Source organism: Phaethon lepturus, unplaced genomic scaffold (assembly GCF_000687285.1).
Source record: "Phaethon lepturus isolate BGI_N335 unplaced genomic scaffold, ASM68728v1 scaffold7332, whole genome shotgun sequence".
Lineage (NCBI taxonomy): Eukaryota > Metazoa > Chordata > Aves > Phaethontiformes > Phaethontidae > Phaethon > Phaethon lepturus.
The window spans coordinates 43693-65713 of NW_010525451.1; the positions used below are offsets into that span (position 1 = coordinate 43693).

General features: G+C 37.1%; 1 protein-coding gene across 1 annotated transcript; it reads right to left on the minus strand.

Annotated features, from left to right (window-relative positions):
- Positions 1-1450: 1450 nt before the first annotated feature.
- On the minus strand, positions 1451-21731 carry SUCLA2 (succinate-CoA ligase, ADP-forming, beta subunit). Its single transcript, XM_010282738.1, has 10 exons — positions 21545-21731; positions 11272-11371; positions 10916-11078; positions 8557-8685; positions 7970-8108; positions 6449-6610; positions 6225-6367; positions 3856-3976; positions 3460-3548; positions 1451-2407 (listed from the first exon to the last, which is right to left on the minus strand). The coding sequence occupies exons 1-10, from the start codon at positions 21639-21641 to the stop codon at positions 2333-2335; spliced, it is 1218 nt and encodes a 405-aa protein (XP_010281040.1). The 5' UTR covers positions 21642-21731; the 3' UTR covers positions 1451-2332.
- Positions 21732-22021: the final 290 nt, after the last annotated feature.

Genomic DNA, 22021 nt, shown 5'->3' on the forward strand with positions numbered 1-22021 from the left:
CACACTCCTCCCATGCTTCTCACCCTATATGCGACACCATATTCAACCCTTTACACACTGTTGTTTCCAAAAGGAAATACAATTTTTTTTCCAATTATGAAGTATTTGGATTACAAAGCCATAAGCATTGCTGAAGTAACTTGAAGCAACTATCTTCCATTCTACAGATTGTTATTTTAGTGTTAATGAGTGATTTGGCACATTCTGAACGCTCTGGTCAGGAAACTGTATGCAGCCACCTTCCTATCCCATACCTATTCTTCATCCTTTGTTAAAGGAATACTATGGGCTTTAGAATTACCCTAATGACAGAACACTGCTTTCTGTCAAGTCTATTACTTGTGAATACTTGTTACTGAGAATGTCAGTATTTTACATTTTTACTCTCAACAATGGAAATGACTTTGCCTTGGCTCCTGCTCCCCAACTCAACTACACTGAACAGTTCAAATAGGGTATAAGGAAATTCAGGACTAACAGCAGGACTCTAGTCTTGCCTCCATTCTAGTCCAGTATCTGTACTAAAAGACCATTTCCATTTGTAATTTTTTGCTTCATCAAGTCACTTTTGTCTTATTGTTCCTCCCTCTGATTTAGAAAGACTTCGGCTGGTAAGTTTAGGTACGCTTAAAAAAAAAATTACCTCCTTACGAACCGGGAACATTATCATTCCATACAGATTTTAAAAGTAAAAATAAAAAAACGCTAGAAGGAAACCGACATGCTAGAAATGAATAACATTCTCTAAATTATTCAATGCTTAACAAATCTATTCAAACTAGTTATCTTTGCAAATCCATTCAAGGCCATTGAATAAAAGCAATTCCAAGCATACTCACAAGCCCAATTTAGCATGCTGGATCAACAGCACACAGTAGTCAGTTGTAAAAGACCAACTAGGATTGAAAAATAATCCAGTTTAAATTCAGAGTGAGTTTAATTTCTGTTGATTATCTTTAGCACTGCCAAAAAACTACTGAAATATACCACGCTAGTTTAAAGTTTCTTCATTTATCACCCCACCTACCTCAAAACTGTGTATGATTGACAGTAAGTTTCCCTTTTAATATAATCCTTTTAAGTCCTTAATTCATGATTATATGATTTCCCATTTTGAAATCCCACCATAGACAAGTCTTCATTATTTCCTAATAAAACTATGCTATCATTAGCCAAGAAAATAGCATTTTAACAAAAAAAAAATCCACTATGAAATACAAACAGAAAATGAGTAACAGTAATCGAACATCATTTGGAAACTAAGTGGTAAATGGATCGTCAACAGCATTGTATGGTAACAAAAACTAATGGTTAATACTGGATTTGTCAGTAGAAGCAACATTTCCCCAAAAAGCAACATTTTCCTACATATTTGTTTGCGCAGAGATCAGTTATGGCCACTTGAGTAAGATGTTACATGTATCATATCTGTTTAAGCTTTTCAACACTGTGAGTTCACAGGTTTTTAATCGTGCAATGCACTTCAAGGAGGAAAAAAATTAACATATGTGCTATTGTAAGTTTACTCCTAAATTATGGTTTAATCCATGAGTATATGCAGTTTATCAAAATGGTGACATATAAAGAAAGAGATAGAAGAAGTTTTGGGAGACATTTTATTAATGTACAATTTTATTAGCAATGTACAATAGACATTTTAATTTTCTATGTATTCTGTCTCCTTGAAGTTTGGTAAATGCTCGTTCTATATAAAACTACACAATGCTTTTTTGTAAGGACCAGAAATAGTGAAAATCTAAGTGCTACAGCATATTTTGTAGTGATTAAACACGTTGTCCAGAAGAGTTACCAGCCATTTCAGTGAAGCACTTCTAAAAATGTTTCTGATCAAGTTCAAATGCACCTGTTCATAAATAATGATTGGTTTGCTTATGTCCATTATACTGCTAAGTACAACTGTCCCCAATATAAAATACCGTTTCAATACATTTCTCCACATGGACAGATAATCTAGTCATATTTACTTTTAACCAAGGCTAATACAAATTTACAAGTAAAGTAACTTCAGAATTTATTCAGAATAATTATTTTTCAACCAGAAGCTTTACTTTGGACAACGCAGAAGTATATTGCAAGTGACATTCTGCAGCAGAAGCTGGAGGCTCGAGAACGACAACTAAGAAGGACTAAATATCAGCAACACACACTTTTACAAGATCTCTGACCATTCTGAATGTTAACATTAAAGACCAGGTACTTCAGTTTGTGCGCCTGTCAAACAACCAAAACCTCCACACAAGAAAATGAAAAATATCCCACAGAACACAGTATTTCAGAGAACATGTTAGACATTGGCATGACATTTCTCAGATCAAATTGGCAACTGAAATTTAACATCCACCTGAGCTTGTTTTGCTAAGCTTACTATTTCAGAGAGTTTCACCACCTGAAAAACAGAAAATAAAGACTTAATTTCAAAACAATCCTAACCTGAGTGAGCTGGACCATTTTTTTTTAAACACAGTAATGCCAGAGAATCATCAGCAAGATCTTAAAGGGGAACAGGGGGTGGGATTATTACTTAGTTCAGTGCTCCTTAAACACTTTTGAATGAAAGATCAGTCAAGTCTTTACAATGTCTGGTTCTTGTTTAAAACCAGTTATCTTGATAAAATGCTACAAGTTTTAAACTTTGTGTGCCACCTTGTTTTTTTGGGAGGTGTTTGGGTACCCACTCTTACAAGAGATTCTATTGTTTTTCAACCAGAAGCTTTACTTTGGACAACGCAGAAGTATATTGCAAGTGACATTCTGAAGCAGAAGCTGAAGGCTCAAGAAGAACAACTAAGAAGGACTAAATATCAGCAACACAAGCTTTTACAAGATCTCTGACCATTCTGAATATGTAGAAGTTATTTCTCCTCTGAGTTTTTGTTGCAAACATTTCTGGATCCTATTTTGATACCTTATGAAGCCTCAACTCAACTCTTGCATAATAACTCAAAACCCCTATGAATTATTTCCTGCTTAGAATCAAATATCATAACTAAGTGGTTCTTTAGGGAAAAAAAGAAGGTTCAGAACTGTTAAGTTTCCCCATGATACTAAATCCAGTAGATGCCCTCTAATTTTTTGCAGATGAAAAATTTTCATATTCACTGTTGCTGCATGTTTGTAGTATGTTTTTCTTGTTCACATTACCTAACTTCAGAAGCACCTAGAATACTAGTTAGCTAACCTGCTTCAGGGGGGTGAGGCGGCAGGGAATGGGAGTCCCAAACACAGAATTTTCTGGGGTATAATAGCTTCTGACTGCGTAGTTCTCCTTAAAAAATATGTACGTACTAAGTTCTAAAATATTTGCTTCAGGCCCTGATAGTAACTGGCACTGTGATTTATCCTAAGCTACTTTTAGTTGACTGAATGGAGTTTCAACTTTTCAATATCCTGCAACAGATGCTATGTTCTGAAAAGAATATTCATAACCAGCCATCTTACCATTTTTGCAGCTTCATCCAAGTCATCACACGCAAGGATTTTGAGGCCACTAGCTGTTATTAAAGCTTTGGCATCATCAACTCGTGTACCTTAAGAAACACGTAAAACACCACTGTCATCGATCAGAAGACAACTACTACCAGAATACTCTCATATTTTCTGGGAAGCCTGTTCCAAAAGTAAGTTAAGTGAATAAACCTAGAAGACAACAACTTCAGTAGTTACAAAAACAGGAAATCTCTTTTTATTAACTTCCCAATCCTCACCACCTAAATTCAAGGTTTCCCTTATTTTTCCATGGTCTTCAGCTTACAGGCAACTTGCTACACAGTATGTAAGCTCAAGAACATTTGTCAATATGGACAGAATATTTAACATGTACTGAAGCACACTCACCTTGCAACCGTACCACAATAGGTATTTTTAGGTCCAAATCCTTTACTGCCATCACGATGCCTTGTGCTATCACATCACATCGCATAATGCCACCAAAAATATTTACCAGAATAGCCAGTACCTACAGAATCAATGACAACATTCATGTTAAAAATGGCCAGAGGCACATCAGATAAAAGTACCCCACTCAGCCTTCCAGCCTAAGGAAAATTCAAGCTCCATAACTGTAATAAGAGACTCTGCAAACGACAGGGAACATTTTTGTTCTAGAGAACATCAGCAACAAAAGTACAGTTCTGTGAAGTCACATAGAGCAGAACAGTTATTTCAGAAAAACCCTACTGCAAAAGTCCCTGTCCCAGGAAAATTCTACGTCGTGCTTCAATCCAGCATGAGTTGCAGGCAATAGCCATTGCTCTTACTCACAGTGTGTATTCTGCAAAGCTACCTGAAAAGACATACAGCCATTTTCTGCATGAAGCCAACAGTGTACATTACTTCAGAATATTCTGGGCATGATTAGTAGAGAGCTGTTTGATTTTCTTCAAGTGAATCAAACAGATGAAACTTCCGTAAAGTCACTGAACAACTTAATTTGTCAACTGTTTATCTTTCCAGTTCTAACATTACTCACCCCAGCAGAGGTACCTCCCACACTAGTACCTCCACATACTGAAGAAGCCATGCTAAAGAACACAGAAAATTTACAAAACTCATACAGAAGACACTGTTTATACAGCTTACTTAAAAGCTAGCATGCTTAGACGTAAGCTATCTGAAATATGTTTTATTCAGGAGGACTAAGCCCAAGGTTAAGGGAAAGTCTTCTCATACTCAAGTGGTGGAAAGGAGGAGTAAAAAGGTCATGGTCAATGATGAAAGATGGAATACAGTAGGAGCAAAAATGGGTAGACAGCCTTGAAGGACAGAATAAACTTAACAAGACAAAACATTAATGTGCAGCTGGTTAATAAACAGCAGATTGGTTCTCATTATCTTGCAATTAGACTACCTCATCTGTGTGACATTGTTCTTGCTCCTGCTACTAATGGGTAGAAGCAACTTAGATTGACACCCTAGAAGGCTGTTCCAAACAACCCTGAACTGAACCCAGAGTGCAAGCCAGAGTGCAGTCCACCACACCAGTGGGCTGTCCTGCCGTTTGACTTTCAGCACCAGGAATCCCAGCTACAGTCATCATTTCTTGAGAAAAATAGCAAGCAGCTGAAGGAAGGCAGAAAGGCAAAGATATATTAAGAGTCTGCTTGGACACTCTCTGTCCATGCATCAGCACAGAACTGGCATTGCAAGAACTTGTCCCAAATTAACAACCCTCAGATTCTTCCTTGCTTCTTCACCTCTTCTCTCTGTAATTCAGGTGCTCTGTGTCTGTGTCCCCCATTTTTCCTCAGTTTGCTGAAAGCATGTGAAGAAAGAACATGCTCAGAGAGTGTGGCAGACTCTGCATTTGTTAACAAAAATCTTTTCAATGGGGAAGAGACCAAGATACTCTGTAACACACTCGCTATTTGTTTCTGGCCCTTTCCAAAAGATGAGCAAGACGTACATGAAATTCTGGTGCAAAAGTAGCATACCATTACCAGCTCCTGCAAGTCACTCTCACCTTTTTTGGTTACCTCTTTTTCATTTTTTTTCTTTCTTTTTAAAAAGACCCAAACTGCCATTGAGTTCCCACCGGGATAATCACTTCTATGCAGACCATCAATCCAGCCCTCGCATTGTATTTCTGGGATGGTAAAGCTCTTTCCTCTAGTTTCAATCGATTTATTATTTTAACAATATTCAAACGCTTCTGATAAGCTTTTGATAGAATAAACCATTAGTCCTTCCAAGCCTATTACAAAGTTATTTTATCTTACATTACATATAACTAGTACCTTAGAAACTTGTTGTGCACAACACAGTGAATATTCATCTCTACAACTATATGCACAAAACAGACCCAGCTGCAAAACAGGCCCAAAAGCAATTTAAAAAAAAAACAACAACAAAGAAATGGAAACACATCTGAATACTGGTTTCTGTTTAAACAGCAGGCTGGGGGAGCTTCTGACTCAAATAGTTCTGGAAAGATTCAAATACAGCTGTAACTTCAACCGGAGGACACAAAACTGCCTACTCAGTACACAGCCAAAGAACCTATTTTTAAAAAAGGGGAAAAAAAATTCAACAGGTTTTCAGGCCTTCTTCATTTGCACCAAGATTAAGCCAACATCTCCGTTTTCTTCCCTTTTTAATTCTATGCTTATAAAAACATGTTATCTGGAGAACGTGCACTAAGTATTGTCTTTCAAATCATAGCCTGTTTTACCACTATGTAGGACCTTAATATGCCACTCTTCTCTCACCTTTTTGTCAGAGGTAATAAGCTTAAAGGCTTCTGTCACTTGCTGCACTGTAGCACCACCACCAACATCAAGGAAGTTTGCTGGAGTTCCGCCGTGAAGTTTAATTATATCCATTGTGGCCATAGCTAAACCAGCACCATTGACTATATGAGAATAAAGATAACATTTAGGAATTCAGTTTATAAATGCATTAGGTCATTTAAAATTCATTAAATAGAATATACCTAAGCAGCCTATGTTTCCATCCAATCCTATATAGTTGAGATCTGCTTTTGCAGCATCCCTGTCTCTTTGATCTTCCTGTGTCCAATCCTGCATATCAAAGATCTTCTTCTGACGATAGGCTGAATTACTGTCAAAGTTTATCTTTGCATCCATACACATCACTGAAAGTAAAAAAAAAAAAATTAATATTAGAATAATAGCTCAACTGCTACATGAATATGTTAAAGTATGTTAAGTCAAACTTGGCAGCTAGCTTATGCAGTCCAAACTTCGAGTTTTACTGAAAAGACACACTTATCCCTGCATGTAAATACACAATTCTCTGCAGTTTACCCACACAATCAGTTAAGTCCCTTTAACTGCACAAAAAAGGAAAATAATTGTATTTCTTGAGACACTCTAAAAATAAAGAAGCTTACAACAAGCTGTTTGATAAATCTGGGCAAATTATGCTTCATTAATTAGCATAAAATTAATCCCTACAGAAGGTGTCTGCTTTGGTGGTTTTTTTTAATACATCTTAGTTTTCTGCTTTTAGGTTAAATATATTGTGTGTGTGCATGCATATAAGCACACAGAAAAACAACAAAAAAATATCTGAGTTGGAAGAAAAGGTGTCAGAAGAATACACACAAAAGTAAGTTTCACTTAGGTATAGCAGGTGAAATGGAAAAACTAGAGTATTTTTTACACCAGAACTAAGTTTCTGTCTGGACAAATGTAAGACTTCATTTCCACCCCTCACTACAGACAATATAAAAATGACAAGGCACAAAAAACAGATGGGAAAGACTGCTCCATGCTGTGCATTTAAGCAGTATCATTTAAAAAACGAAACCAACAATAACAGCAGAGTAATTATAACCTTCAATGAAGGAGCTACATTCATGTTTAAATTTAAAACTGTTGTACCTGAGTACAAGTATAAATATTCTTCCAATTTATTTTTTGGTGAGAGGGGAATTGGCTGTGATTGAATATAAACTAACTATTCTGCAACTGGATATGCTAAGAACCTGATAAACATCAAGATATCCTTTGAACACCTATAGTCTTTCAATACATCAAACATCAAACGCAGTCAGTCATTGATGCCTGAGTAGTAAATGCAGAAGATTTCTAAGAAGGTGCTACTATTCTGGTTACCTTTTCAGTACCAACTTCGAATACACAATATAGCTCAAGTTTTAATTCATTAATTTTGAAGAGACACATTTTCCAGGAGTGCTTTATGCTGGGTAGCCAAACACTCAAGAGTGGAAGATATGTTCTTATTAAACAAATAAAGAATTCAAAAAAGGAAGCTATTTAAACATAAGATCCTGCATAGCAATTAAGAGTAGCTATCTACTATGCTTAGATTCTCAAATGTATATGCTTTATTAAATACATTTTACAATATACCATGTTAATGCCAAGTCCTCTTGCTGAGAACAGGTGAATTTTTTTAGCAGTGTAAAGCAGCTAAGATTTACAAAATGTCAAGCCATTATATAAAGAATATGAAGAAGAAACATTACCAACTCCTGATGCATCTTCCACCATAGGATTTATTTCTATCATGGTAGCATCATATTTCAGAAAGAGATTATATAATTTGATCATATTTTCAGCTGCTTCATCCACCAGATTAGGAGGAAATCCCATTTTTTGGGCAAGCTGAAAGTAAAAGATTGGTTATCAGTTTCCTGATGTTCGGCGTTTGTTTTAGTTACAAATTAGGAACATCCCAGCTTAGCTGTTATTTCAGTGTCAATTGAATTTGTAGATGTAGAACCTCTCCTTGCCTTCCTGGAAAAAAAGGACTCTTGGGTTTTAAAAGATTGTTTTCAATACAAAACACTACACTTATCCTAAAAAAGAGCTAGTAAAAAGTCATCACATATGCCTTTACAAAGCTGTATAAAAGCTAGATAAAACACTGCCATGAAGACTTGGATCTACATTAACTATGACCTGAAAATACTTAAATATCTAGTTCAAATCTGTTTCAAAATGTCAAAAGGGTTTAAGACAACTCAGCAGGTTGAATGCACACACACTTTACAAATTTTAGAAGCAACCCTCCCATCCTTGCTAATGTGTACTTTTCCACATTAACAATTACCCTAACAGCTTGCTCCTTTTTTATGCCTTCTACTATATCAATGGGTTCCTTAATTATCGCATCAGGATTCTCTGCAGCAACATCTTCAATATTAACACCACCCTGAGAACTGCCTATCAGCACGGGACCCTAGAACAAAAAAGGAAAAAAAAAAGCATAAGTAACTTTACACCATGTAATTGAAACTTAGTTCTTCCCATAAGATACCTCACAGCAATAAAACCATGTTGTTAGTTGAAATTTTTTTCATTTGGGCATTTTACTTGTATGCTCTGAGAAGAATGTTACTATTCAATACATCTATATAAAACCTTTTAATACTTCTTTCCAAATTTTAAGGTGTATGTTGGGTCCAATTTTTCTTAACAAGGAAAACTTTCCTTTGTATACACTGTAGCAACACAGCAATTAACACAGACATACTAGTTTTAAATTTTGATAGAAAGATCCAACTTAGTAATCATATACGTTTTACATTCTAGGTTGCAAGAAGAACAACAGCCTTCTCATCTCTCCCTTCCCCATTCACCTCTCACAAACACACACCAAATGCTAGGCCCTCATTTATACATTCTGCCATGCTCCAAGGACAAATCTAGGTCTGCAGAACCTAGGGACAAATTATTGCAAACTATTCCCATCCAGTAGGATCACAAAGCTCAATAACTATAGCCATCACTGAAAGTAAGTCACAGAGTTCTGACAAAACAGCACTCAATTATTCAATAATAAAAGAAATTAAGAAACCAGAATTGATAACATTTGCAGCAAAGATTTTTTTTTTAAAAAAAGCTATCTAAATCTCAACACAAACATCAAGGACTCACTACCATGGCACCTAAAAATCTCTCCCCACGGAACACTTCTACAGTTTACAGTAAAGACATACTCACTTGTATGATCTCAAACTACCTTCTCTTATCACCACCCACGCATGGATTATGATAGCTGGTGTACTAAGGCAGCATTTCAAATCAGCACGGGTCTTAAACATTAAACAGCCTGATAACTGTTGACAATTAATTACAGAAAGCGTGATACTGGTTGAGAGAACATGCTTAATAACCACACCACTCCCCTCCCATTACCATCCTTCCAAATGGAAACATAGATGGTGAGTTATCCTACATCTAATAGCAAGGTTCAACACAATGAACATTTCTGGATATTCATATCCTGAACAGTCAGGCAGCTACAAACACATTATAACAATAAGTCATCATTCCACAGAACTGACCAAAGTGAACAGTTTTGCTTAAAACATAAGAAGTCTTGCCCCTGGTGGTGAATAACACCTGAGACATCAAGTTCCACTTTCAACTGACTACTTTACAGACTTTTTTCCCCCCTTAAAGGAAGAGGTTTGCAACAACATTGGGAATACACACAGTGTGCTATTCAACCCTCACACTTCCTCCTTTTGAAAGGCATTTCCCCATCAAAAGCATCCTAGACAAGTTACAGCAATTACAAGCACATCTAAAAACAAGACTTGTAAAGTTAGCAGTAAAAACAAAGCACATCCCTATCGGAAGACAATAATCCACACAGTTATGTTCAATATACACTAATAAGATTTATTTTTATATATGAGAGCAAGAACAAGTCAGGAAAATGTTTCCCTTCTTTATCTAATTTCCTTAAATCAGTTACAGTAAATTTTATTTCCATAAGGACACTTGTTTATTGCTTACACAATTTTAAATTATAAAATCCAACCATTTACAGTATTTTAATGCCACCTTGTGGTAAATCTAGGGTGGATACTGTAACGTTTGGATCTTCCCAGCTCTGTTAGAGTGCAACAGAATGTAGGTGCCCAAGTCACATAATACTACGAAAACCTAACACAACTGATACTTTCCTATCAGAAAGGACACTACAGAGGAAGAGGAAGGAACAAATACAATATTTAAGTCCTAATTTTGCAACAAAAAAATAAAAGAGTAAGACCAGTTTTCCTCATTCTTCCACTGAAAATTATTTCATACTCATGCCAGAGATGCTCCTCTAATTACCAAGAGCAGTGCCTCTGCAAACTCTTAACCATCTGGATAGACCCATTCCACCCATCTCCCCTTCAGCCATATGACTCTGAACTTCAGTTGGGGCTACCGATACTCATTTATTATTTCTTAAACTGTAGCATTAACTTTTTAAAGCATTTAAACACTAAAACAATCATATAGTTAGAGATACTAAGAAACAAAATTTAGCTCATGAACATTTCTGATTTTCAAAAGCAAGTGACCAGTACAGTAAACAGGTTTGGGTTTTTCCTTTTCCCCACCCCGCTGCCCCCCCAGCTATAACAAGTGAACTATAACAATAGTTTACTACTATTTCTAATATTACTCACTTGAAAAGACCTTTCCATTGTTATTGCAAAATAGTACTCTCTCCTGGGATATCTGCGCTCACAGATAAATACTTGATTGCATATCCTGCCCTTTTCTCCTGTCTGCTTGGTAAACAACTTCTTTCCAATCATTTTGGAGGAAATATCTTTTGCTTCTTCTGGACTAGAATAAAAGAAGCTCAGAATGTGACAAAGAAACTGCTGGAAAAACAGAAGTAGCATAAAAAAATTATCTAATTTTTGTTATTTTGAGGTTAATAATAAAACACTGATTTTAAACTAAGCAATAGGTTCAATTCATAATCTGAAATTTTGAAGTTCTCCCCACTTGGTCAGATAATTTAGAAACAACTTACGAAAAAACTATTTTCACTCCTCCTTTGAGGCCACCTTCAAATGTTCCTTTTCCTCTACCACCAGCTAAAACCTGTGCTTTTACCACAAGATCCTTTGAACCTAGAATGAAAGAAAACCCAAAATTTGTCATCTATGGCTACTAAAACAAATTTCTCCAGGTAGAATAATAAAGGTTGTTTTCATTTTACCCCCCCCTCCATCCTCACCCCTCCCGATTCAAACCACAAATATGTCAATCAAAGACTGTACTGTAACTCACATAGGTTATTCCAAAAGTCTCAAACCATCCACAAATTGCAGCTTTATGCTGTTCTGTGAACAAACCTTGGTGAGTTAGTATCCAAAAGTGTTGATACTTTGAGTGTTCTAATGTATCTTTTAAAAGTGTTTGAATCACAAATGATTAAGCGCCCAGTAAGAAACAGTTAGCATCTCACAGACTATTAGCAAGATAAAACTGAATATCTGACACACTATAATCCAAGATTTTCCTCAGTCAAGTACAAATACCCTTTATCTGTAACCACTACCTTCTCAGCGATGATATGTAACTATGGCACTTACCCACGTCAACTTGCAGGTCCACTACGGCTTCCATTCAGCAGAGCACTGATGCATAAGCTTGAGTGCTTTGCAGAAGTCAGAGGCCTAAGCAAATCCACAATTTTTCCCAGGGTAGCCAGAATAAGCCATTTAGTTAGCTTTAAATGTTTAAAAATCCTTTACAAAATATTCTTCTAGGTAGGGGAGACTGTGCATTTGGATTTAAAAAGTAAAGTATAAGAATATAATCAAAATCAACTGGGATATTCTGAAGTGTCATAGAAAGAGAAGAAGCAAGAAAAAAAGTTCATCAAGTCATCTAAGGTGATAAAAGAAGAAAAACAAAGCCCTGAGTTATTCAAGTTGAATTACACTGAATACACTGCAGAGAGCAGCTAGACTGCACGATCTTAAGAGCTGCTCTATTCACATTTGTGCAGCACATCCGACCTTGTCTCATGCCACCATTACCTGAGCCAGTCTGGTCTTTCTGATTCTCTTGGATGTCAAAAGGCAACCATGGAAAAGCCTAAGAAAAATTACAGTACTCGAGCAAAACTGGCCACTATGCATACTGGAAAAGATTATGGCAGACAGAAAAGTTGTGTTGATTCCTATTTTGACCTGCATCCTTTCTGGCCAGATAAAATTAAACTTGCATGATATCACAAGCTAGGGTAGCTGTAAGCAAAGGAAATGCTAAAGTTACTACTCCCAACTAGCTACTTGTAGATTATACTTCTTAACTGCCTACCTAACAACAGATCTCTGAATTCACAACTGATACAAAGTTTTTTGGCACAAGAAGCATGAAGGTTATAAACATGCAAGCATATGTTGCTTTTTGTTGTCTATTATCTAATATTTAATTCAGTTCCTGAAGATAACTATTTTTTATAGCTACTAAGTACTGGCAATCAAGTTAACATGCTTTACAGAAGCCACATAAAACAAGACTTAACTTTATGCAATTACTTTAAGTACACAGCTTGCTTTAGGAAACACTAAGCCTCATGTATTAATAAGATTATAAATAGTAAATATAAATTATAAATAAAAAGCCACATTTAAAAATAAAAGTTCCATCCATTTGAAAACAATTTACCTTTTATATACATACAAACACAAAATTTGGAGGAGTTGGACTTCTTAGTGTTAGTATAAAAAAAAGAGAGAGGAAAATACTTTCTTTTCTGTGAAGAGATTTTTTTTAAAATCAAAATAAACAAAAAACCCACACACTTGTTCCCTTGCTCACAGAAGATTCACCTGGGCTCCTTCACCAGGATCTGAAATGACTCAAATATTAAAGATTTAAAATATTCACAGCATTATTTTACTATTTTGAGCTTTCTACAGAAATTCTATATCTGACAAAGATTCAGAACTGATATACTTAATAATCAAGTCTAAGAGATTTAACTTACAGTCCACTAGGACGTTCAGAAGACAGGGTCCTATTTTCCCACCCTACTTTTCATCTCCTGCACTAAGTCCAGAAGGTAAAAGCTGCTTATGCAGAGAAGTTTTCAGGAAAGCCATGAAGTTCACCCACAGGCACCTTCTTTGTAGTGATTACTCCTCCTAGCAATAAAGACCAGAATCTGAACAAGTCAGAACCAGATACCAACTAAAGCCCTGGTAAGATCTCAGCTGGAACATTACCTTTAGCTCTGGGCATGATCATAAAAGTAATTTTCAATTGGAAAGACTGGTTACTAGGATGATCGCTGAAATGAAGAGCTTTGCTTAGAAGACAAGACTAAAAGTGCCTGGCACTTCTTTAGATCTATCAAAGGAGAACAAAGCAAGAAAATTATTTAGAGTTTTTAGCCATACCAGGTGAGGAACAGAGCAAGAACGCACAACTACACGTACATCATACATTCCGTTTCCTGCTCTACACCAGCCAAAACCAAAAGCCACCTACCAAGGGAAGTCAGTTTTAAAAAGGCGCAAGAAAAAAAAAAAAAAACCACACTTCTTTACACAGAAGATAGCAAAGCCTGCCAGGAGACATGAAGGAAGAATAGGAGATTCAAAAGGAAATGGGCAGAGATATTCCTTCTGACATTCCTAAGACAACAATTATGAATGCTTAGGGGGAAATGAGGGATATGGACTGCAGAAAACAGCCAGGCTAACAATCTCCCTAAATAGCACGTTCTTTTGCCACCATGACAGGCAGAGTATTGGGCTAGATGCACCACCTGATCCCATAGGGTATTTCTTAAGAATTTAATTGTTATGCATGATTACACTTTGGCAACACATAAAGACATCCGGAAAAAACTGTGTGAGAAACTACTTTAAACTTCTCGCAATCAGTTTTGGCCATAACAAAGTTGACATTGGACTATCCCTTATGCAACACAATGCAACAATTGTGGCATTAAATGAACCGGATATTAATGATTTGTAATTTGTTTTCCTACAGCACTGCAAGCAAACTTGCTGCTTGATTGCATAAACACGTAACAATTCAAGGGTTATTTGACCAGCTATGTTTACAAGCAATTAAGCTGCACAGATGTACCCGAAACAAAATTTAAGATAACATGTCCTGAGAAAACCTTAGTTTAACCCATGCAGAAAGTTTATTGTTCAATAAACATTTTTTTCCTACAGCTCCTATTTAAAGTGAGCCTAAAACTAGGGGACAGAAATGTCTGGTCACACACCTCATCTGCAGTGTTAGAGCTGCAGCACTGTCACACAATCTGACGCAGCAGTGAAGTGCTGATACACAGTAACCCAAGAAAAAACTTGGCAACCAGCAGCTAACATAGTTTTCTACGCAGTATCAACAGTTGTGCCCTTCCATTTTCCTTACACTGCTTTGAAATATTGCTAGGTTTCTGTTTCAATGAAAAATATCAGCTTCTGCCCTAGAGCAGCTATTGACATACAAAGGTAGGCCAGTTTATGCCAGCCGACACTACACCACAGCAGCAGTCCTATCCTGCCTTCTGTCCTCAGCTTTTCACTCCAGTCTCCTTTCTTGTAATAAGCATTTGTGCAATCATGCCTTGAAGCATATCAGAAAAGTTACTCCGCTGAAGGCAAAAGCTAATCCAGCAGCTAGTACTTTTGCAAGCCTGTGCACCGTGTGACAAGCACATGCACAGGGACACTGGAGTGAGTAGGACAGAAAGCAGGTCATCTGCTTTCAGCAGCCATAACAAACTGTAAAGCCTTAACACAGGGCACCAGAACAAAATAACAAACCTCTAGTACAGCTAATGTCTCAGGTAAACGAGCTACAGACCAATGCACAAAATTCAGAAGGAGCATTTGTTAAAAGCTGCTTTTCCATATTAATGGTAGTTAGCACCGAAAGCATATGTAATCAAAACAGCCTGAAAAGAATCTGGAAATGTTTAGAAAATTATGACTAGATACCAATGAGAAGAGGTGCCTGAAATCAGCAGAACACTGAGTTATCATCTATCTGTTCAGGACAACAAAAAACCTATACAGTTAACACTACAGGTTTCACCTTCAACAGTGGTTTATTAAGTAGACAGTGAAAGTAAAAGAGCCAGGAAACAGCCCAATCTTAATTTCTAGCAATATTATCAGAAGGAGTAATTTCTGATTCCATAACCTAAGCTTTCGAACTGGGAGAAAGGTCTCTTTCTCCTCGCTTTCATGCATTGATCTATGTTAATAGATACAAATGTTACGGTAAGCTTATTAAGAGGCAAGAAGGCTTCTTGTTCTGTTGTATCTCTGAAGTTTTCCATGCAAGTTGAAAGTCTGATGATTAAGGCAGACAACCTTTATTAAGTGTTCTGCTTTACAAGTTTCCATTCCGACTTTTGTCAAATTGCTTTATTTACCACTTCTCTGCCCAATATTGACTGCAGCAGCAGTACTGCTTTCCATATATTATAAACACCTTCACGATAACTATGCAAGCCTAATATGTTCTGACAAAACAGACAGTTTCACTTTTTAGTAAAAGGCAGTAATAGGTTAATAACACAAGGCCAATCAAGTTCTCAACTACCATTCAACTGCAAACTTAACTTAGGAGGAAGACAGAGACCCATAATTTTTGCCTCAGTTACTCTGTATTTAAAAGTTTTTAGTTCCAGGAAGAATCTCTCTCCATTTATAACACAAAGCACTTTTTTTCTTGTTGTAGAGATATAATGAAAACTCTAAGTTTAAACAATATAGTTGTATTTACTTGGATTAGGGAGGGAAAAGATGGGCTTGTAACTAACAATGTTATCAACATTAGTTTCAACATAAAGAGTATGCTGACCCTGCCTCTGCCAACATGGGCAGAGAATCTCTTCAGAGTATAGTGTCTGTGTTTTGTTAATAAGTATAGTTATTTAGAATTTAACTTAAAAATTAAATTTTTTCAACATTTTAAACTTTTCAGTGTTAGAAAAATCACTGCATGCAAATCGAAAGTATGACTACTGAAATAATCTTCGTACTTTCACTAAAAGGACCGTACCAGTCAGGAGAGTGAACAAGACGTTTCACTATCACAAAATACTATTTTCTACACATATAATTCCTGACATTAATCGACTGCATCGAGTTTTTCATCAACTCATAAGACAGGTTTATTTCTGGCAATAGCTTAAGTTAAGCAATTAAAATGCAGCAGTCAAAATTTGAATCTGCTGGTTAGACAAGTTATTTGAACTAGTGAATTATTATTAACAGCATGCTTTGACATTAGAACTTCAAAGGAATGAAGTGCTATAGAAGAAAACAAAGGCTGAAGCAAAACGTAAGCTTCACATGCCAAAAAAGTAGCGTTTGCCAGAATTCAAATAAATGTTTGGTTTCTAGACTATTACTGCAGGTTATCTAGAGATTTTGACCAGGTAAGCAGGAATCCTACAAAACTAGTGGAAGACAAAAAGCTGCTTTAAGGCCTCAATCACTTCAGAAGTCTTACCTCTTAAATAGTCATGAATAGAAATATACACTTTACATAACAGAAAAGCAGGCTTTTCTACCGGCGTACAATATGTCACTCCCCTCCACACAACTGCTAACAGAGGAAGGTGTCAGGAAGCATCAAAGCTTCAGTTACAGCAATGCATACACTTTCATTGGTGCTGTCTACACTATAAATTTCAAGGAGTGCATTCTGCTGAGCTATCTGCTATTACACTGATGAAGCATCTGTTCTTCAAGAAATAGTCTTTAGGTTCGTTAGTCATGTTCTTGATAACGAATGTGTACCAGCTTCTAAATCAGCACCGGTCCCAGTGCTAGCTGGAATTCATGCATGGGCTGAGAGTAAACCATAAACTTAGAGGTGATCATCAAGACATGCTGCAGCCTCTTACCAACACTCCAAAGAAGAATTTACTCATCTCATTTTCTCAAAATTTAACTGAGACACTCATGTAACATATGAAGAGCCACATATTGTAAAGCCCACAAATAACATTATATTTTTTTTAATCAATAAAGTCTTGAAAGACTTCATCACACACAAGTCTTCTCAATTCTGAGTAGAATGCATTCGTTCAGTGGCACAAATGAGATCTGGAGGTCTTGAATGGTGAACTACTGGAGGAAAATTAAGTGAGCAGTGTCATTTACAGGAGGTCCAAACCTGCTGAATTACTCAGTAGTAACTATTTTAAAACAATAATGGTTTCATGAACCAGTATGTGGTAACAATTAACTTGAAATGAGATGGAGGGCTCTTTATAGGGAAAAGCTGCTTGTGGTAAGTAACAGTAAGTGTTAAGTAAGTAATGGTAAGTAACAAAACTTCCATGATGACTCTCAACAGTCAGACAAATATGAAAAGAAAGCTACATGCAAAGCAGTGTTGTAATAATTACAATGGCCAACCTTCCCATGACACAACATAAGACATTTAAAAAAAATAGAAGCAAAACAATAATCATTTGCAGAATCCAGCTACAACAGCACTTTAAGAAATCTCATACCTGCATCAGAAATATTTTTTTTAAAAAACTGCAAAAAAATTCAAGGTTTTTTTTCCTTAAGACTCAAATCATAAATGTGATCAGTCATCATAGCTCAAAAGTTGCTCACAGCATCTAATTTCATCTCAGTTTCCTTCAAACATATTAGAAAAATGTTATAGGGAAGAAAACAATGCAAGCTCAAACACTGTATTTTACTTCACATACATTTCAAAATTACTTCACATGTAAGTAAACAATTTGCCCCCTTTAGGACACTTTGGTCTTTAGCAGAAGAAATATTTAATACAAAAAAGACTGGGGGGTGGAGAGGAAGCAACCTTTCTGGCTTCCAGATTATTTCATCTAACTTCAGACCTCAAGATAAGCATAACTTAGAAAGAAATTCTAACAAATGTCATTGTTTTTGTTATTTAAAGAATATTTAGTGCACTCTTCTAACTAGGCTCTAAGACAAACTGCGATATTCATATGCCTGCGCTTGATTCTACTACACACTAGTTACCTTGCAGAAATAATAATCCTCCTCAGTATCATCAAGCTTTGGCTTCGTTCATACAACAAGGTGACACTGATTTAGCCACAGTCACTGCTAAACTATGATAATCTCTGTTAATGAGAACATTGTATTTGTTATACACTAGGATAAAAATTTCTAACTGGAATGAGGTACCTGCAAAAGGACAGAAATCCAATGCCAAACTCAAGTTTACAGAGAGCGGGTTTCTGACTAAAGGTTATCAGGATCATGCGGATCAGCACTAGGGAGACAGAGCAAGCAGTGTTACCAACTATCTTTGTAACAGTTTAGACAAACATTTGAAAAACCAGCTTAACACATAAAAAAAGTAGTAAAAGATAATCTCGTATCTACCGGCAACAACTCTTACACAACAAAAATAAACAATGAGCAGGTGGACAAAAAAAAGCGATTTTTTTTTTTTTTTTTGCTAGGGATTCTGTTTGGTTTGTTTATGTTTTTTTTAAGTACATACTAAATGAAAACTAGTGGGGAAATGGCTACAATAACAAAGAAATCCAAAACACTAGAACAAAACATAATCTGTCACCATTCAGAATGAGTTCTGGACAATGTTTGAACAATGCCTCAAAAACTCAAGCTCCTACGGTGTGTTCTCCTTTTGGGAAGTGTTCCTTTCCTCATCTCTAGTATCAGACACAGCCATAGTGTCAAATAAACACCAACTTAAAACAAAGCATAAGGCTGACAACCAGAAGCCCTGAATTCTTTAATTCTAGCTTACTAACGGATCCCAACTCACACATTTCACAACTTCATTCTTCTGATCCCCAAGAAATTGCGCAGGATCACATACTCCAGACAAAAGGCATACCTATGAAGCCACATGGATGAGACAGAGCTATAAACCAGCAGTCAGACATGCCTACTTTGCTATAGTGTCCTCTCTGAACAAGGAACAAAACAAAGGAAACCTGACCTGCAAGTTCCCCTACTGTCTATCAAAAAGCCACAGGCAAAGGTTGTCTTATTTGCCACTAGCAGGAGGTCTGTGCAGATATTAATGTAAGCAAAGGGGCATGCCCGATTTATGAAGTTTAGATCATGCTACAAGCTCATCTCTAACTGAAGGTAATGGACTGAATTTTAAGCCATTTTCAGAACAGAAGTATTTTCACACCTCTCCTTCATACTTATGAAGTTATAATCATGTATCATTTAATCTCTAATGGGAACAAGACAAAGGTGGCAGGCAGAAAATATCTGAATATCTAGGACATCTGATCTGGAGGGAAAGCAGCTTTGCAATTCCTTTCTACATTACAAAGCAGCATAACTTGCTCTAGAAAAAAAATCTTTTTCAGATCTCATTTCATGCATTAAATCTACACATGAAACTGAAATGAATCTAAAAAAATTATAACCTCAGGAATCACTCCAAATGTATCTGCTTGGAGGTAAAAAGAGATTTAGGCAATTGCATACAGGAGTGGAATACAACAAGCAATGACCTCCATTAAAACCATGTGACTAGCCTACTACATTTTTTCCCCAGGAGAAAAAAGCTCTAAACTAAAAAAAAAAAAATATTAATGCCACAAATGACAGCAGATGACTTCTATATTATATCCAAATTAAACCAAAAAATTGTACTAAGACACCCAGTAAGTGAAGAGGCAAATCAATAAGCAGTCCAAAACTACAGGTCCACTCTAAATTAAGCACTAGGCAAAGGGGATTGGATGCTTTTTTCTTCAGCAAGCCAGGAATTTAGTCATCAAAGCCCTGCCCTCCTGCATGAAGAAGCTGCATTCTACCAGAATATCATGTTCACAAAGGAAGAGGATTTCACCCTTCTTTTGCAGCCTAAAGGTAAGTATCCTTTGCATCTTCTGCTCTACAGGAAACCTTCGACTACAGAAGCCTTACCTGCTGTCACCACCACTGAATCTCTTCACACAAGTTTTCCTCTACCCTTGCTTGAGGGTGAAAAGAAATCCAGGATTTGCACAAAGCAGAGTCTATTACTCACCACAAAGAAGTTCAGGTAGTTGTATTAGTCTAGGGTAATACAGTTCAGACCTGCCCCATTCCTTTTAAACAAGACTCACAGGTTACATACAGGAAAAGTATCTGCAGCAAGGTCAAGTGCAAGGTCCTACACATGGGTGAGGGCAATCCCAAGCACAAATACACGGTAGGCAGAAAATGGATTGAGAGCAGCCCTGAGGAGAAGGACTTGGGGGGTGTTGGTTGATGAGAAGCTCAATGCAACCCAGCAATGTGCCCTTGGAGCCAAGAAAGCCAACTGTATCCCAGGCTGCATCCAAAGAAGCCTGGCCAGCAGGTCAAGAGAGGTGATTCTGCCCCTCTACTCTACTCTCCCCCACTTGGAGTCCTGTGTCCACCTCTGGAGCCCTCAGCACAGGAAAGATATGGACCTGCTGGAGTAGGTCCAGAGTAGGGCCATGAACATGATCAGAGGGATGGCACATCTCTCCTATGAAGAAAGGCTGAGAGAGTTGGTGTTGTTCAGCCTGGAGAAGAGAAAGCTCCAGGGAAACCTTATTGCAGCCTTTCAGTACCTGAAGGCAGCCTACATGAAAGCTGGAGGGGGACTTTTTACAAGGGCACGTAGTGAAAGGAAGTAGGGGTAACGGCTTTAAACTGAAAGAAGGTAGATTTACATTAGATATAAGGAAGAAATTCTTCACTATGAGGGTGGTGAGGCACTGGAACAGGTTGCCCAGAGAAGCTGTGGATGCCCCATCCCTGGAAGTGTTCAAGGTGAGGTTGGACAGGGCTTTGAGCAACCTGGTCTAGTGGAAAGTGTCCCTGCCCATGGCAGGGGGGGTGGAACTAGATCTTCAATGTCCCTTCCAACCCAAACCATTCTACAATTCTATGATTCATTTGGGATATGTAAAAGATGATGTCTGAAATATACATTCACAGCCTTCACTGGAAGGAGGGTCAAGGCCTTCCCCATTAGCATTTCAGGGACACAGTTTAGCTTCATAATCCCGTCTCGATACACAACAAGTGCCTTGACAACTAGGTCACTTAACTGATTTCACTGTATGCTTCTGCACTGAGCAATCTTAAACATTAGAAAACTTCGTATTACGAAAATATCAGGTCCGAAGTAAATATTCAAATCTGCAAGAAAGTTGCTTCACAGGAAAGGCTCTCTTTAAGAGATGGTGTATTCAGAACTCCAAGAAATGTCTTACCAGGAAGACAGAAAATGTAGTTACACCTTGTATCAATCCCATGCCTATATTGTATATGTTCTCTTTAATATTATACCTATTTCTTTTGCTATTTTGTAAGCTTCGTCTGGTGTCCTGGCAACTAGTCCGTGTGGAACAGAAATGCCAGCTTCCTGCAACAGTCCCATGCTCATGTATTCATGCAGTGACAGCTTCCTCTGTTGCTGTTGTTGCACCTGAAACCCATGATTATTGAGTATTCCTGGATTTCCACCAAGTACCTGAAGAGAAAAAAAAAAAAAAGAAAACAAACAAAAAAAGAACATGACTGTATTTTGAAAACTGCCCTCTTTGTTCAGGTTAAAAAAAGTCTACATATTAAACAAGTATAGTTTAGTGTACCAATGCAAATACCTGAACACCAAATCCTACACGTGTACATTACCCTTCCACAGTAGTTATTCATGTCAGGTCTGGTTTGGGGATGTTTTCTTGGGGCAGTGGGAAAGAGCTGAGGAAGTTGGTAGCTGTGACAAGGACTGGCAGGGTTGAAACACTCTTGAGTATTTAGTTA

Excerpts from the sequence above, each read along its gene's own strand:
- SUCLA2 (XM_010282738.1), bottom strand. The coding sequence starts at position 21,641 with ATGAGCATGGGACTGTTGCAGGAAGCTGGCATTTCTGTTCCACACGGA. Across the intron at positions 11,372-21,544 it reads CAAAATAGCAAAAGAAATAG|GTTCAAAGGATCTTGTGGTA; the intron begins GTATAATATTAA and ends CTTTCATTCTAG. Across the intron at positions 11,079-11,271 it reads GGAGTGAAAATAGTTTTTTC|TCCAGAAGAAGCAAAAGATA; the intron begins GTAAGTTGTTTC and ends CTTTTATTCTAG.